The 19,403-nt window shown below is 36.6% G+C and overlaps 1 protein-coding gene across 4 annotated transcripts in view; it reads left to right on the top strand.

Moving 5' to 3' along the window:
• LOC121367466 (forkhead box protein P1-like) overlaps positions 1-19,403 on the top strand; it is a 118,488-nt gene that overhangs the window by 41,190 nt on the left and 57,895 nt on the right. For 3 of the 4 annotated variants that reach the window (XM_041491650.1, XM_041491651.1, XM_041491648.1), the window contains exons 2-4: positions 7,369-7,509; positions 18,054-18,335; positions 19,043-19,316. In XM_041491650.1, the coding sequence (XP_041347584.1) occupies positions 7,378-7,509; positions 18,054-18,335; positions 19,043-19,316 (688 nt within the window). In that variant the 5' untranslated portion in view covers positions 7,369-7,377. The remainder of the gene's footprint in view (positions 1-7,368; positions 7,510-18,053; positions 18,336-19,042; positions 19,317-19,403) is intronic. The other variant, XM_041491649.1, reaches the window with a different exon arrangement.

The raw sequence follows: 19,403 nt of genomic DNA, 5'->3' as shown, positions 1-19,403 counted from the left end.
TTAAACTCTTGTCCCTGATTGATTAATATCAGCTGGTACATGTACCATATTTAATGTATGGTGTTAATATTGAAGACAAACAAATTACTAGACTTCAGTATCAAGATGGCAACAGCCGCCTGTAACTTCATTTTCCCCTGTTATTTCTATTCTTGATGTCGTCACTCTTAGCAGTATTACTTTAATGTCATTCACGATGATTCAGATTTCGGACAAGTTTTGATAAATGATCGCTGTAAGAATTTGTTTTTGTTGTTTTCTATTTTAATGCCGTTCTCTTTTGGCACAATATATTTTTATTTCAGTGCTGTGAGCTATATGACGATTCTTTTAATAGCACTGATGTACTAGTTGATCCTTTGAGGCAGACACTAAAAGTGACACAAAACCGCTATAAAACATTCAAGCTGCCATACTTGGCTCGACCATGAATGAATTATAGTACATAAATGTTTTGTTTAGTCATCACAATTTAATGCAGGTAAACGGAAACTTCTTGTTTTAATGTAAAACATGTCTTCTTCATTTCGTCATCTGATATGTAACATGTACAATATACATGTGTATATACATGAAGGACAAACAAGTTAAATATCTCGGCTGACACAAATTCTCATACCGGTATGTGGCTCAGTTTTAACAGGTGACTCAGTGATTTGCTGTTTACGTGTAGGTGCAACTTGCAAACCGTTGTGAAAGGTGGCATGGTTGTTTTCTCTTAAAATAATGTATTAATGACATTCTTGTCGACTGGACAGCAGTTTTGAAGGAATTTTCTGTCCTTTGTACATGCACATATACAGGACTAGCTCTGGGTCAGTTGAACATTTCGCCAAATTATCTATTAGACTTCAAAAATAGAAGAAACACACACATTTTGTAACAAAATATCAATTATTTAATAAAAATGTTTGCAAAATAAAAATAAAATTCACCAATTGTTTTTGAAATTCATAATTGCCGTATTTGGCGAGTGCCAGAGCTAGTCCCGACAGCACAAACTGTCCAAACATTGATGTGCACAAACTGTCCAAACATTGTCCAAACATTGATGTGCGCAAACTGTCCAAACATTGATGTGCGCAAACTGTCCAAACATTGATGTGCCAAACTGTCCAAACATTGATGTGCACAAACTGTCCAAACATTGATGTGTGCACCAAGTTAAAGTTGTTTACAAACTGTCCAAACATTGATGTGCACCAAGTTAAAGTTGTTTACAAACTGTCCAAACATTGATGTGCACCAAGTTAAAGTTGTTTACAAACTGTCCAAACATTGATGTGTGCACCAAGTTAAAGTTGTTCACAAACTGTCCAAACATTGATGTGCACCAAGTTAAAGTTGTTCACAAACTTTCCAAACATTGATGTGCACCAAGTTAAAGTTGTTCACAAACTGTCCAAACATTGATGTGCACCAAGTTAAAGTTGTTCACAAACTGTTGTTCACAAACTGTCCAAACATTGATGTGTGCACCAAGTTAAAGTTGTTCACAAACTGTCCAAACATTGTTGTGTGCACCAAGTTAAAGTTGTTCACAAACTGTCCAAACATTGATGTGCACCAAGTTAAAGTTGTTTTGTTTAATGACACCACTAGAACACATTGATTTATTATTCAGCAACTAATGGATGTCAGGCATTTGATAATTTGGACTCGTCTTAAGAGCAGACCAGCTACTTTTTTCCATTAGCAGCAAGTGATCTTTTATATGCATTTTTACACAAACATACTATAGCCTTTAATGCACCAGTTGGGATGGGGAATAAAACCCCAATCAGAGAATAGGTCCACTGAGGAGGTTTGATTCTGTGACCAAAACATGACTGAGCTGGATCCCAACCATGTGTGCAACAAGAGTAATGTGCAACAAGAGTAGTGTGCAACAAGAGTACGGTAGTACTCATGTAACATATGGCTGTGGTAGCTTCTGTACAGGTGGTATATGGCTGTGATAGCTACTGTACATGTGGCATATGACTGTGGTAGCTTCATGTACAGGTGGTATATGGCTGTGGTAGCTACTGTACATGTGGCGTGGCTGTGGTACCTACATATACCTATATGTGGCATGTGGCTGTGGTAGCTACTGTACATGTGGCATATGACTGGTAGCTTCATGTACAGGTGGTATATGGCTGTGGTAGCTACTGTACGTGTGGCATGGCTGTGGTAGCTACATATATCTATATGTGACATGTGGCTGTGGTAGCTCCTGTACATGTGGCATATGGCTGTGGTAGCTTCTGTACATATGGCTGTGGTAGCTCCTGTACATGTGGCATATGGCTGTGGTAGCTTCTGTACATGTGGCATATGGCTGTGGTAGCTCCTGTACATGTGGCATATCACTGGTAGCTCCTGTACATGTGGCATATGGCTGGTAGTTCCTGTGCATGTGGCATATCACTGTGGTAGCTCCTGTACATGTGGCATATGGCTGTGGTAGCTCCTGTACATGTGGCATATCACTGTGGTAGCTCCTGTACATGTGGCATATCACTGTGGTAGCTTTTGTACATGTGGCATATCACTGTGGTAGCTCCTGTACATGTGGCATATGGCTGTGGTAACTCCTGTACATGTGGTATATGGCTGTGGTAGCTTGTGTACATGTGGCATATCACTGGTAGCTCCTGTACATGTGGCATATGGCTGTGGTAGCTTCTGTACATGTGGCATATGGCTGTGGTAGCTCCTGTACATGTGGCATATGGCTGTGGTAGCTCCTGTACATGTGGCATATGGCTGTGGTAGCTTCTGTACATGTGGCATATCACTGGTAGCTCCTGTACATGTGGCATATGGCTGTGGTAGTTCCTGTGCATGTGGCATATCACTGTGGTAGCTCCTGTACATGTGGCATATCACTGTGGTAGCTTCTGTACATGTGGCATATCACTGTGGTAGCTCCTGTACATATGGTATATGGCTGTGGTAACTCCTGTACATGTGGCATATGGCTGTGGTAGCTTGTGTACATGTGGCATATCACTGGTAGCTCCTGTACATGTGGCATATGGCTCTGGTAGCTTATGTACATGTGGCATATCACTGTGGTAGCTCCTGTACATGTGGTATATGGCTGTGGTATCTACATGTGCATATGATATATGGCCATGGTAGCTACATGTGACATATGGCTGTGAACAACCACAGAGGTGGATTTTGCTTGTTGGAGCAGATTTTCACTTGTTAGAACAGACAGACACATGCTTATTTTGAACGCTGATGTATTGTCCTGTCCATGTTTACTAATTGGAGAGAGTTAAGAGAAAGTATGATAGACTTCATATATGTGGTTTCCTGTGCTCTGGAACATGAATCACAATTACCATATTTACAAAATATAATACATGTACATGTAGCTGCTGTTAAACTTCTGGGGTGTTTTAGATGTCTCTCTTTATATGGTTATAAATACATACACATCAACCCTGGCAATTAATCACAGCAATGGGCAATACTTGAAGATTTTCTGCAACATATATCTTGCTGTGGATCCTTTCAATTTTCTTTGTAATTTTTCTTAGTTAATCAATTATATTTTGTAATACTGAAAAATTAGACTCTTCAATTACACATTAACAGCAAAAATGCTGTGAAAATGCCGTGGAGACTATTTTTCCACAGAATATTGTTTTGCTGTGACCTCCTTGATTGCAAGAGTTATATATAGACCTAATATCTACAAACCTCGTTAGTTTGATGTTTTCTAATTTAAGTAGTTCATGTATTATGTACACAGCTTTCTCTTTCCAGCTGTGTTCTACAACATCATAGTAATGCTTTATCTAAAATAGTTCAAATTACAGGTGAAATAACATTATTATTACGTGCGCAATAACTTTATTACATGTTAGTGATGCTAACACCTTAACAGTTGACTACCACTTTTGAAAAAATCATTGCCACTATACACACTGGAACTCAATATATGAAGCATTAAATTGCGTGTTTACTTTTTCTTGATACAATTATTGGTTGAAAAGTTTAAAAACATTATACTTTTGTTCGTGTTTTTATTTGTCAAGCTGTAACAAGTCTATATCTATACGGTTCAGAGATAGTACACTTTTGTTGGAGATCTTGATTGTTTTCTTGAATAACATTATTCTTATTGTGTGTAGACAGATAAATATTTTAAATACAAATTATAGTGTTTACTTTGGTTGTAAAGGAGACTGAGAATTAAATCAGCCAATCACTGTTGTAAAATATTTCTGTGTAAAGAAAATAATGGTAAGTGTTACGGAACCTGCATTAATTATCTTACACAAATAAATGTAGTTTAGATGGCATTTAGGCTTAGAACGGCAGTATTTGCGTGCATTCGGGGATGGTCTTGCAGCTCTAGACAAAAGTCCTCCAGATATTTGTGGAATACTGGACTTTGGCGCCACCCAAAAACTTACTCTCCTTATTTTTGCGTTTAAATCTCGGTCTCAAAAATCACAGGCGATGGCAAAGTTTTATAGATTTTGTTTTTGGTTTTATCGGCTTTTTTTTTTCTTTTTTAAAAGTTCAAGTCTAAATAGGGAAACTGTAGGGTAGCAAATAGGGTAGCAAAGCGGTAAAACTTTTACCGGGTAAATGTTTTGGGGTTTCTTTAAGTGAAAAAAAAGAAAGAAGACAAAACAAGCTGATTTTGTCAAGAGTTCATTGTTTAATCATGAGTTAAGACCACTTATATGTACATGTATGGAAGTGAGCACAGGATATAATGTGTATGAAAAACCTACTTATGTACATGTATCTCTTTATTATTATTGTTTTTCATTAGCGTTTAATTTGCCATTTTAAGTTTATGTATATAATACCAGTAATGGTGTCCATGAATGCTATATTGAAATTCCACCAGTTATTTTGTTTGCTATTTTAATACATATAGCATAGTGGTCCGAGCACTGGCATAATGTGAAACTATGTGAATATATTGGTTCATTTTCAATTTACAAGAAATAATCCTTCCTTTCTTTTTCTTTCACTGAAGCCTCATGCCATCGTATCTGAAAAAGGTGAATGAATGATGGTATGCACATGTGAATCGAAAGGGTTAGGCCCATGCATTTCTAAAAATAATTGTTACTTGTCACCCATCCATCAATGAACCAAAAATGAATGATGGATGAATGAATGAAACACATCCATCCATGCATGTATTACAGTGTGTTTCATTCATTTATTATATATATTTTTTTGAATTTTTGTAAAAACAATTAATCAACACCCTGTCACACATATCCATGCTGCCTTCTTGAACATATCAACTAATTACCTCAAATTTGTTTTAATTACATTAAATGTGTGTTACGCATTGTTATTGGCCAGGTTAGCTAGATCACACATCATTTAGTATTTGTAGTGTAGAAATGAGACAATGCATACATGTATGGCTTGCTGAAAGATTAAACCTCTCCATTGATTCCAGTATGCCAATAATTTGAGATATTATTTGTCCTTTTTGTGTTTCGGTTAGTTATTAAAAATGCAAAAATTATATATCCTAAACTATTGAATTCCGTCCCCCATCGAATTCCGTCCCATATCACTTCCACACTCTTTCTAATCACATTGCACAAGCACAAACTTTAATACCACTGCATATGTATCAACTAACCAAGCCTCGATCAATCAACATTGAAAATGAGGGTGGGAAATGGTGAGGTTTTTTTCTCTCCCTAGCTTGTACAGTACCGGTGATTCTATTATTGCATACAGGAACCATAATCCAAAGGTTATAATATATTAAAACCTTTATAAATGAAGAGACTAGATTTGACAGATCGGTAATGACTGTCATGAGTTTTGTCTATATTTAGTAACAAGTCACATGACTGACACTCGGTGTGTGTGTGTGTGTGGGGGGGGGGGTGTATGATGTGTCTGATCCGCAACTGTTATTGAGAGACAGCATTAGTTGATTTTTTACTGTTTATAGAAGGAAGCTTTTACTTCTTTTTTCAGCCACCTATAAACGTTGTTAGCACAAGAAACCCATTTTCCTATATTCATGAAAATTTATTGACTACTTGAAAAGCCGGTAAGAGGCATGACTGTTTACAAAACATCTAAAAAAATTCTAATTCTAAAACAAACTCTGAAGAACAAAAAAGCAAGGGGAACTTTCTAATCTCGAACACAGTGGTGTTGGTCGACAACCAGTGTTCACCAAAAACGTGTAGATATTTTCATAATTCATTTACATTTGCTTCGTTGACAATCTGTTGTGTTGCTGTTCCCTCAATTTTATGATGGGTGTGGTCTTTCATACATTCCGCGTTAGTGACGTTCACATGGGATGGATTTCGATGGTGTTAAAAAAATTACAAATATTCACTTCCTAATGGGAATTTTACATTCATTGACAGCGAAGGTAAGTAATTAAAAAAAAAAAAGTATATTTATTTTACGTATTGGACATGGTAACCAATGATGTCGTTAAATTTATCCGGTTGTTGGATTGAACATGCGCAGTAGCGTTTTTCTGTTAGTGGGATGGAATTCAATAGGTCCAGGATACAGGTGAATTTTTTTTCCATTTTACAGTAGTAATTTCCTTTTAAATTAAAAACCATCAATACAGCAGGCCTCAAGAATTTCACAGAAACAGTAATTCTGGTTGGGTTTCAGCAAACAATACACCATTACTGTTTCTGATAGGTTCCATGCAATGATCAACGAGAATGGACCGAAAAATTGCTTCCCATAAAATTCGAAGTCCTGGGAACTTGAACAACCAGTTATAATGTCATTGTCAACTTTGGACACTATTATGTGTCGCTCACTAGGGCCTCTGTGAATTTCAACTTTTTGTAAACCCATCAGGGTTGAAAAATAGAAGTTGCCTATCTCCATAAGTACATGTAGTCCATCAACCAACCATCAATTATTAGCAAAATGATAAAATAACCCATACATGTAATGGTTTGAGTAGTGGCAGGTTTTGCTTTCAATCATATTTTTGACATTATTCCAGATGTATCAAGAATTCTGTATTTTCAGAAGTGATTATATAAATATTACGTTTTTATCCATGTTTGTCTTAACTCTTCCATTACACAACTCAGTTTGAGACTAATTTCTAGAACTGCTTCTCAGTTTAAAAAATTCACTTCCATCTTGAAATCTGAGAAGCAAAGATTGATTTCCACTTCACAATGTTTTTGTAAGCCATGACAGGTGATGGTTGAATGAAACTTACGTTTACACACTTTTCTGAGGATTACCGACTTGGCCAATAAATGTTTATTGAATCATATTGCAGGATAGACTATATTCTTACTGCTTATTCTACTTTATGACTTGATTGTGAATGGTTAAACTGGCGGCCTGGTAGTGAATAATGTATGATTGTTTTTGCAGGATGATGGCATGATGTCAGAAAGCGTGAACCAGCAGGACGCAGCAATGAACCTCGCTACTCACAGTGAGGGGAAGGAACTGAGCGTGCCTAATGGTGACATACGACAGAATGGCACAGACAACGGACATGACACAGCTGTGGTGAGTCGTCTTGTCTCTGAACGATTATTCCACAATTGTGCCTAGACCGCTTTGATTGCTGGGGGAAAAGTCACTGGTCAAAAGTCCTCAAGACGTTTGTGAGGTCTAAGGGCATTTTTAAATTCCATTGAAACCACTAAAACGGGACCCTCTGTAAACAGGAATTCCCTCAAAACCAGACATATTTTATGGTCCATTTTTAAAAGTATTAATACAGAACTGGAAAACAGGACTTTTTAGCATTGCACTGCGAGATCGCAAAGTTGTGCGAGTTTAGTGAATTAGGCCCCAGGTACATACAGGTATATACAGGTACTTGATTTTATTTCTAAAATGCCAGTCTTAAGATTTTGAAGTTGGTGCTGCAGGTAAGTGGTATACTGGTAGAAGGTCAAGTGGACAATTTGGCAGTACAGTTTGCATCAAAATGATACATACAATGTACATTGAACAATACTTTCATATTATTGCAAAATTTGATTTTCTGCTCAACCAGTCGATTGATATATGGCTTTTTCTTATAAAACCATTGGTGACAACACTGTGTTATTTTTGGTTACACATGGTTGTTAACACATGTATGGATTTTGGAATCTACTCTTTGCAAATGAACGGGGGCGTAAAGCACGTTTATAATTTCTGAGTTCACTTGAACAAAGCATGAATATTATGAACTGTATTCTTATAAACGTTGCAAAATATTTTAGTTTAGATATCATAAACCTTGTAGCAGAACATACTTAATGTTTTTCAGTACTTTACAAATGTAAATCTACGTCCGTGTAAAATGAACGGGCAAGGTGAAGTTAGATTTCATTAGCCCTACGCCATAATCATGGTGCGATGCCCTCTAAGCATACATGAATATATATTAATTTTTTCTGCTTTATTAATAGTTTTTAACAAATAAATTATGCTCAATAAATTAAAATTACAAGGCTGCAATAGATGTACACCCCCTCCGCTTCTGTTGTTTACCAATCATGCACTATTTAAAAACATCAACAGAGCTCATGTTTACTTTGAGCCCAGCCATGGTTGTTTGCAAGAGACTTTTCTCTGTTATGAACAGGGTAAAAACATCATCCCAGAGAAGTGTTTTGGGGCAGAGAATGTTAAATAATATACTCACAATAATGACACATGGGCCAAAATCCATAAACATTTTTCAACCAATGCCAGCCATATCCACGGCCACTAAGACATAAATCGACACAATAATTATATTGAGATGAACAAGTGGACACTACCAAACACATAAAAAAAATTTAATCAACAAATGGACACTATTTAAAAAATAAAGTTTAAATCAACAAATAGAGAAGACAGTGGGTACTACTGGACAGACAAATACATTCAGTACTTCCTGAGTAAGTGCTGTAACCTATTGGCAAAATTCTTTATTTGTGCAATCAAACCAATTACTTTCAAGATTATTACATTATTAAGCACTGTATTAAATTAAATAGGAGTAACACAATTGGTTACCGTAAGAAGTATGGGCAAGTGGAAAAATATATGGGGCAAGTGAATATCTCATTGGCACTTGCCCTGTGGCAAGTCATTTTTTTGAAAATATTTGAACCCCTGCAAAGGCTGTGGTGTGCTGTTCTATCTGTGGGAAAGTGCGTATAAAAGATCCCTTGCTGCTAATGGAAAAGTGTAGCGAGTTACCCATAAGATTATATGTTAGAATTAAAACTGTTTTGACATCCAGTATTTACAGCTTAATGATTAATATAAATCAATGTACTCTAGTGGTGTTGTCAAATAAAGCAAACTAACTTTGTTACTACCGGACATGGCTATACATGTGATTGGTTAGGAAGAGATGAATCAACTTCAGAAATGTAAAAAAAAAAAAAGAAGAAGAAAGAAAGAAATGCAATGTCTTTCCATTAGTGATTTACATTGTTTGTATATCTACATGAACTTGTAGTTAAGGGTTCTGCCAACACATTTTTGACCAATCAAAAACATTGTCCTTACATTTGAAGATACCCCCCCCCCCCCCACACACACACACACATACTTGGACAAGTGAAAATATTAGCAGACATATAGGTTACTAATAAATGTACTAGTGCAGCAGACTAGTGAAAAGCTCTGCTTATTTCTATCCCTGTAAAAGATCTACATGTACTCCTATGTTTTTACCCATCATGATATTGATGGTAACGTATATCTTGAATGCTACAAATAATAACCATCTGTATTTTGAATAGACACGATGAAAATGATATGTGGCACAATTTATGTTTCTTCTGTACAGGTACCATCCTGTACCATCCAGTTTGTTATGCTAGAAAAAATAAATATAAATATTTTTAGGTCAGTACTTGTACATGCCAATACAGGCCGGCAGAGGTTTAGGGATGTCGGTCTTCATCTTATAATGTACTTACAGGAGCAAAACAATCTTAATAGTTTATCTTTTGTCTCCACTGTGTTGCAACACAGTGTCAGTCGGGGTAAGACTTTGCCATCACACTCATTATGGCAGGCATCTTTCACCAAACGATACATGATCGATCACCAGATTGAAGGAGATTCATGGGCTCGTGGCAAAATTTTGTTTCCCTTTTTACCAAAGCCATGTATGTTTGTTCTTTGAGTTCTCATTATCAGCCGGCTGGCCTTTGTTTACTCAGGACCACAGCACAAGACTCCCAACTGAAGCCCGGTCATTGCCATACACAAAACTGAAGACAGCAATAAGGAAAGCAACATTTATTTTCCATCTGGGCCCAAGTTTAAACACTCCACTGTGGATGTGACCTGTTTTGGGAAGAGTTAATCCAATAGATTTTCTTTTCTTTGAAGAGTGCTGTCTGCTGCCCACTGTCTTCTGCTAAAAATAATACTGAAATGGAGAAAAAGTAGTATAAATAATTGTGATATGATGAAGATGGTGTATTCATAAATAATGTGGATCGCGTTCAGGGAAATTTTACAGCCAGCTGCAGCTGCTTTTGTTTGACTTTTGACTAATATTTGATTAACAAACTTGGACATTTCATCAAATAAATTGGACTTTCAACAAGGATTACTGAAAGATGCTGCAATATGTTTTGTGTGTGTGATACTGTTTTTTAATTTAAGTTTCAAATACTGTACCTTTGACTACAGAGCATTCAGAGATGCTGCAATCTTTTTTGTGTGTGTGATACTGTTTTTTAATTTAAGTTTCAAATACTATACCCTGTTCAAAGATGCTGCAACCTTGTTTTGGGCGTTACTAATGTCTCCAAGTGTAGGTTTTAAGAGCTATACCCAGTTATAGTCTTTGTTCAGTGATCTTTAAGCATATGTGTACATGTATGTGCCACCTGTGTATGGATGGATCACTAAAGAGGACAGAAAGTGATTCAAACAAGTGCTGCTATAGGGACACGTTCTGAAGAAGTGATATTTTTGGCACTACTCTAGCAGCAGCAGACACAAGGTTTATGACTAGGATCTTGTGTGTTTTGACTGGGTCTGAGACTAGTGAGAAGACAGACACATTTGCACACAATGAACATGTACACTGCCACTGGCATCTGCCCTGAAGGTTTGTGTTAGGTTTGAAATGAAAATAATGAATGCTCAAAAAAGAGAAGAAAAAAAAGAAGAAAGAAATGTTTTAATGTACCTGCATATGAAACTTTTTTAAGATTCTGTTTACAGGGTACAATATTTAATGTGAACTGTCGGTATGTTCACATTTAATTTACACAACTTAAAATTCATGCAAACTGCCAATAGTTAAGTGATGAACCATTATACATTGTGTACATTTTAAAAATTGTAAACTTCAGAAGTTAATATATTTTAATGCAAGTTTTGAGGCAATTAATTAGGAAGGAATGAAGGAAATGTTTTATTTAACGACGCACTCAACACATTTTATATTACGGTTGTATGGCATCAGACATATGGTTAAGGACCATACAGATATTGAGAGAGGAAACCCGCTATCGCCACTTCATGGGTTACTCTTTTCAGTTAGTAGCAAGGGATCTTTTATATGCACCATCCCACAGACAGGGTAGTACATACCACAGCCTTTGATATACTAGTCGTGGTGCACTGGCTGGAATGAGAAATAGCCCAATGGACCCACCGACGGGGATCGATCGCAGACCGACCGCGCTTTACCACTGGGCTATGTTCTGCCCCCAAATAATTAGTTTTCACAAATACAATTTATGTAACTCGACAATTGGTTACTTAGGTAAAACACACCTAAACGACTTCCTGTTACCTTAGATTTTGAAATATTGTCTGCAGTGTTTAAATCATTGCTTAACAGCACTTGTAAATGTATACATTTTAAAACCCTGCAGATCGTGACATTCATCAACTGCAGATACGTCTAGTAGAGACATCAACTTTTGATATACACTATTGCAGGTATGTCTGCTTGAGACATCAACTTTTGATATACACTATTGCAGGTATGTCTGCTTAAGACATCAACTTTTGATGCACACTAATTTGAGTGTGCATGCACATGACATTGTGTCACGCTGGTTGCACTTGACCAAATTTCAGGTTTTTTGGTTCAGTTGGTGGGATGGAATTCAAAGGAAGTTAAACAACTTGAGGGGAGTGATTAATTTCTTTCCTTAATTAGATTATGTTACTGAGATACTTTTATTGTGACAGTTTTTGTGTGAATCTAAGGTAGACAATGCTTCCTGTTTTATATTAAACAAGCAATTTATTTAAAGCTCCTATTTTGTCCTATTCATTTTAAAGTAAAGTTGTGTTTATTTAGGTTACATACAAGTTACATCTTTATGAAGATTAATATGACAGTTTGGTGTGGACCTCTGAAAGTTGCATAAATGATCGTTTTGTTAAAGGGACAGACCCTAGTTTTTAAACACTGAAGCATATTTTTCACCCAGACTCTAGTTTGAACCTGTAAACCATATGAAAAATGCATTTTGTGGTATTAGAACCACCAGGATGACCAGAAACACTTCGGTTGTACGGAAATGGATAATGTAAAGTATAAAATATAAGTAATGCTTGTTTTCAGTGATCATAAATGGCTCTAATAGTGAAAAATATGCCTTAGTGTTTGAAAACTAGGGTCTGTCCCTTTAAGTGTAGCTCACACAGAGGCCTGTTGATGCTTCCTGTTATAATATACATGCATGAAACAAACTACATAACAAACTATTTTCACAATCATATTTCTTTTTTTATTATTATATTTAAAAAATGTTTTGTGTACCTTCGGACAATCATTTGGAGGTGAGGAGATTTTGTAGTGTTTAGGTTGTGGGGATCACATCACTATTGCAGCACATCAGTGGCTATAGCTGACAAACTTAGTTCCTCTGAAAAGTATGCCCCTTTTTTTTTATTACTATTTTGTTGAAATCAGGACCCGTTTGACTGTTGAAAGGGAGGGGCAACTTCAATACTTATGACGTATCATTGCGGGATGTAGTCCATTGGTAAAACGTTCGCTCGATGCGTGGTTAGTCTAGTTTCAATCCTCGTCAGTGGGCCCATTGGGCTATATCTTGTTCTAGCCAGTGTACCACGACTGGCATATCAAAGGCCATGGTATGTACTACCCTGTCTGTGGGATGGTTCATATAAAAGATCCCTTGCTGCTAATCGAAAAGAGTAGCCCATGAAGTCACGACAGAGGGTTTCCTCTATCAATATCTGTGTGGTCCTTAACCATATGTCTGACGCCATATAACTGTAAATAAAATGTGTTGAGTGCATCATTAAATAAAACATTTCCTTCTTCCTTCTTCATACTTATGATGTAAACACAGGGTTGATTACTGCATCTACAACTAAATACCATATGGTGTGGTGTGCTGCATGTATATACAGAGGTTTATACTATAATAGAGAGTTTCGTCCCTTTGTGGGAGTGGTAACAGTTGAAACTTTAGGTGGTGAACTTGTTATTTTCAGTAGAACGATGACACAAGGCCTCTTCTCGACTTCTAAGTTAGAAAGTTAAACATTGTTTTTCTGGTTTAATTGCTACATGCATGTAGGCTAATGTGTGTATGCTCAGCTGTGTAAAGATAATAGTGGCGAGATACAGCTTATATGTAACAGGTTTAGATACTGGTTTTCAACTTATTGTCAGTCTTGGTGTAGAACTAGGGTTAAATACATGTATTCGACCTCGCCATGAAATACAAAATTGAGGAGAATAAGTAATTGCTTCCCTAACTAAGATTATGGAGAACCATTTAAGATATAACCGTATTGAGTACTGATATTTAATCTCCAACCAGTGCACCACGACTCTTATATCAAAAGCCGTAATATGTCTTATCCTGTCTGTGGGAGATTCATATAAAAAAGATCCCTTGCTACTAATGGAAAAATGTAGCAGGTTTTTTAAGACTATATATCAAAATTATCAAATGGTTAACATCCAGTAGGTGATGATTAATAAATCAATGTGCTCTAGTAATGCCATTAAAGAAAACAAACTTTGATATTTAATTCTTCTGTAGTACTTTTTATTTAAATTTGCATGCTAAGAAAAATTAAAATTTACTCCTTAAACTACTCCCAGGAGGATAGGGAGCTAGAGTGATAGCTCCCCTTGAACTGCAAGGTTTGATGTATAGGAAACTAGTCTCCATATGTTTTCTTCACGACATTTTAAGGCAGTAAGTTTTTGTAGTATTCAGTTGGCATGTAACAGCTTTTGCCATATGTTACCATGGTCGTCTGTGGAATTTGGTTTAGTGGTGTGCACCCTGAAGCAGTTTAGTGTCGCGATGCTGACGGGTTAATTGTGTATTGTCCAGACAGCCCTCTGTCATTTTCACACTGAATCGCTCAACTTTATGTAGGGTTACAGCAAAAATAAACCTTTTTATTGCCGTCATTAAAACATGAGGGCAGACGTTTATTGGGGAATTATTGTTTTTCGTAAAGGTATATTTAGTTTTATTCCTTTATGCATACATGTATGGTTGTGTCATCATGAAATTTTTCATTTAAATAAATGTAGTATAATTTTGCATTTAAATGGCACAAATTGTGCCCTCGACTTGTTAACATGAGTGAAATATTATTCCTATGAAGATGATGTTTGATATTTTTTTTAAATATATAAATTATATTTATTTTGAAAGTTTTCTTTTATACATCCGTCTTTGATGGTCATATTATGGTATAGTGTTGTCCATCCCCCTGTACATTTTCATTTCCGGGCCATATCTTTCTTATCAATTCATATGGGATCATCAAACCTTGCATGCATGTACAACTTGGTATGGCAATGTGTTGTATGCTATGACTAGGTCACTGCGACCTACTATTTACACATTACTGCATGTTAAAGGAAATCCTTGTCTGCATCATATCTTCCTTATCAATTCATATAGGATCGTTAACCTTTGTATGCAAGTACAGCTTGGGATGGTGGTGTGTCTTGTGCCATAACCAGGCCACTGCTTCTTACTTTTGATGGGCATATGATGTACCTCACATTATCATCGTCTTTAACTATATGTCTAATGCTGTATCTTAATCCACTTTGTGCTAAGAAGCATATAAGGCTGTAACCTTCTCCAGCAGCCCCCAGCTCAGACTGCCCTCTTGAATTTCCTTCTCTACTGTCCTCCTCCATGTTTCTTTCGGTCTTCCTCGTTTCCTTTTTCCAGGAGGGGTCCATCGGAGTGCCACTCTTGATAGGGCTGTTTGAGGCATTCTGATAACATGGCCAGTCCAGTACCATCTTCGGCGCTGATGCTATATAACCCTAATTAAAATGTATTGAGTGTGAATCGTTAAATAAAACATTCTTCCTTCGTTCAGTGACAAACATTGAGGTGCAGCTTAGTGGTAGATCACTCACCACAGGTCCATTGCATGCTGACTCTACGATAACTTTTCCATCTAGGAGCCAGATGGCACCTACTTGTATTTTTGATACACATAATATGAAATGTTTTAATCGCCAAATGAAAAAAATTGTCGCAATGTAGAGGGCTGCATTGGTGCATGTATTTCAAATGGTGTGTAATATGCTATCCTGTCTGTGAAAAAGTATGGTACTTATAAAAAACTGATTCCCAACATTATTATTTAATCTCCAGTCTTGAGAATTTGTTTATTATTTAGCCATTTAGCCTGATTATTAGTCACTTACAGGTCCATGTGGAAGGGACATTAAACAAGCTTCCACTTCGTATCATGTTTATTACCCGAGTGAAATAATTTTTAATTGTCATGAGGAACATAAACATGATATGAAATAGTAGCAAGTTTAAAATTATATTTATTTCCCATAATCAATCTTAATTTATATCACACAACTTGTTTGGCTGATGTTCCTGTAAGGTTGTAGTGCGCCAATGGATGACATCATCGTGTGATGTCGAAGTGTTACATCCCACTTGGCATTCTTGTGGGACATATCACGTGGATATGTACCAAGATATTTTTAACCATATCGGTAATAATATATAGGTTTTGTCTCTGTCTGTCTGTCTGTCTGTCCATCTGTCCAACATATAATTTTTCAGATTTTTGTATGTATAGCTTTGGCAGTACACCCAGAATGCTCTTTTTTTTCTTTCTTTTTTGCATGATGTGTTATTCTTTGCTATATCATCTAAATGCAATTGTTAATGTAGGGCGCATAAAATATATAAACTTACAAATAATACTCAGAATGTCTTCTGTACTAATTATATGTAGCTAGTGCAGCTGTGTATTTAAAAAAATGGCAATAGACTTGTTTATCATATCCAGTTAGTTGATTGTATACTGCGATAATGAAAATACGCAAGTTAAAAATAAACCTGGGCATTTGTTTGTTTTTTTGCATTAAGAAGCAATGTTAAAATCAAGATAAGGGAAGTGTGTTTGTAGATTTAAGTTTAGTTCATGACTGGTTTTTATTTTTGTTTATTACCACTGCGACTTTAAAGTTTTGTACATGTTTAGGTTTATACAAGACTTTGTTTGATTGGCTAAGAGCCATGTTTGTTTGCTACTGATAGTGTGTTTAGATGTGGCAGTTGGGAACCCTTTATACACACCATTTATTGTTTGCCTTATTGACACAAACACTGTCAACAGCAAAACACTGGATTTTAGATGGCCAAACTGCCTAGTAACCCAGGAATGGAGGATTGTTTTGCATTCGCAGCACCATTAAATGAAATAAATGTTGATCGTCACCAGAGTTTGTCAGTTGTAATTGTAAGAACAGTGGATATATTTTCAACTTCAATTTGAAATTTTCTCAGTTGTGTTTAGGTACCATTGAGGAAACATTTTCCACTTCATTTCGAAGGACACTGGTAAAATATATTTATTCATACCTTTAGTTGTGTAACCAGAGGAACTATTTTGTTTTTTATTATTCACTTGTATTTTGTGGCTTGTCATGTGTGACCGTTTGTGATGGTGCTGGGGTGTCACTAAACATTTGTTTGTTGTTTGTTCGTTCGTTCGTTCGTTCGTTCGTTCATTTGGTTCGTTCGTTCTTTCGTTCGTTCGTTCGTTCGTTTGTTTGTTCATTCGTTCATTCATTTATTTTGTTTGTGATATTTAAAAAAAAAATTTTTTATATGAATATTGAATCACTGACTAGTTTTTGAGGTACGTCCCTTTCCTGTGGTGTTTAAAATGTATTGGTGGTTACTACAACCACCAGGATGACCAGGCACACATTGGATTTTACCAGCATTAATCATTTAAGTTGTTATGTGCAATTTAACTATAAAAACAAACTATTATCTGGAACTGTTTTACAATGCCTAATCAGTGCCTTTAGTAGGCCTGTTAAATGGGTATCATATCTTCGTTATTTGCACCTCTCATAAATATGCTGGACCAGGGGTTGAAATATACACTATTGCGCTATTCCAAAAATACTCAGTTTTAAAATGGAATAGTTAAAATCTTCCAGTATCCTGTCATGAAAGTTGCATCAAAATAGGGAATAGAAAAAATTCACATATGCCTATTCCAACTTCGCTTGATGGGTTCCTCGAAACAATGTTGTTGTTTTTTAATGCATGTAACAACTTTAATTAATGAAACTAATGTGCAGGGGGAGTTTGATTCTCATTTACTTTGCTGCCTACACTGACACACACACTTGATCGTGGCGCTGTTTCGCATAGTGTAACATAACAAGGTAACTGGTTAGGCAAGCAGCATTGTACATTCAGTTATTTTGCCATACAATGTTTATGGGATAGTACATTCTCTGAAGAAATTGTTTTTCTTACAATTCATTATTCCGTGGAATAGTGGCAGAAAAACTAAATTTCAATCGCTGTTCACTATACTTCCAGGGATGTCATTAATAGCTGACACCCGGCGATTTTTCGACGGCTATTGAATCAATTGTCGCCGGGTATCGAACTTTCAATAAACAATGCTTGTCAACTTTTTGTTGATTAATGGCCGCCTATAATTTGATTTTCACCTGCTATTTTTATTTTTAATGACATCACTGTACTTCAATGGGCATATATGCATACAAAATATTTGTATTTTGACCATGCATCATTTTACAATTTGTTGTATTATATTTGCAGACGCCACCGTCTCAGGACCCCACTCCCAATAAGGTGGTCACAGCAGCAGTGGTGGGGGCCGCCAAGAGGAAGCTGAAATCATCGTCCGTGGACACGCCCACACGGCAGACGTCGCCACAACACCAGGTGCCAAATCAATCCCAGCAGCCTCTGCTCATGATGGCTGCCCAACACGGGCTATCGCCGCAGCAAGTGCAGCAACTACTACAGCAGCAGCTTGTGTCGCCGCAGCAGTTGCAGCAGATGATGCAACAACAGCAGAATCTGATGGTGCAGCATCAGGTTAGTGGATGTAGGGAGGAAAGAAACGTTTGTTTTTTAATCAGTAGCTCTTAGGTGTCTTGCATATAGTATAGTATCTGGACTTGAGTTGAACATTGGCATCAGGATTATTTATTTTATGGCTTTTCAATTCCCTGACACTAAAGCAATCTTCAGTAGTTGGTGATATGTACGATGTACATACATAGCCTAATAGCTATAAATAATTAAAAATTTTGTTCCCATTCAACAGTTACATTTGAAAAATTGGTTGTCTAGTTTTTGCACATTGGAGCACATCTTTTACAAGGGATACAGTCAAGTGAGGCTCAGTATCTACTCTATGTAATGCCACTACCAGCTCCCCAGATCTCATGTGTTTTGAGTCTACACTGTTTTACAAGGTCCCTGTTCTTTAATAAAATGCAGAAAATGACAGCATTACGGAAAACTTACCATGATGAGGAAAAAAACTTGATTTATGTGTATTTTGAACTATTTCACTTGTCTTAATTATAAAAATTGTATTTTATTTTTTAAGAATTTAGCATTGTACCTATTTAAGAGTATCAAATTTAGCAAAACTACTTCTTTACGCTATGCAATTTTATAGAATTTGTGACTGATACATATCAGTAAATTCAAACAAAGTTTTTTATTACAATTCTTATACAGGTACATCAAAAAGTGTTTTTCAAAGGTGTTAACGTTCTTTGTGTTTCTCTTAGCAGCAGCAGCAGCAGAAGTTACATGACAACGTGTTGCACCAACTGAATGAGCAGCTACAACTGAACGTCTTGCAACAGTCACAGATCATCCAGCAACAGCAACAACAGCAGCAGCAGCAGGAGAAGACGAAGAACAGCAAGCAGACACAGCAGCAACTGCAGCAGCTCGCACTACAGCAACAACAGCTCATTCAGCAGATTCAGCAGATACAGCTACAACAACGGCAGTACCTGCTCGCCTGTCTGGTGCAGCCGTTCGGAGGACTACCTCAGAGTGAGTGAAAACATTTCTCTCTCTTAACAATGCTTTATAGTTGTCTTTGGATGCCCTTTGTCCATTTTAATTCACTTTATGCTAGGA

This window comes from Gigantopelta aegis, chromosome 3 (assembly GCF_016097555.1).
Source record: "Gigantopelta aegis isolate Gae_Host chromosome 3, Gae_host_genome, whole genome shotgun sequence".
Taxonomy (NCBI): Eukaryota; Metazoa; Mollusca; class Gastropoda; order Neomphalida; family Peltospiridae; genus Gigantopelta; species Gigantopelta aegis.
The sequence above is the reverse complement of the archived record's forward strand: the minus strand, read 5'-3'. Positions and strand labels throughout refer to the sequence as shown.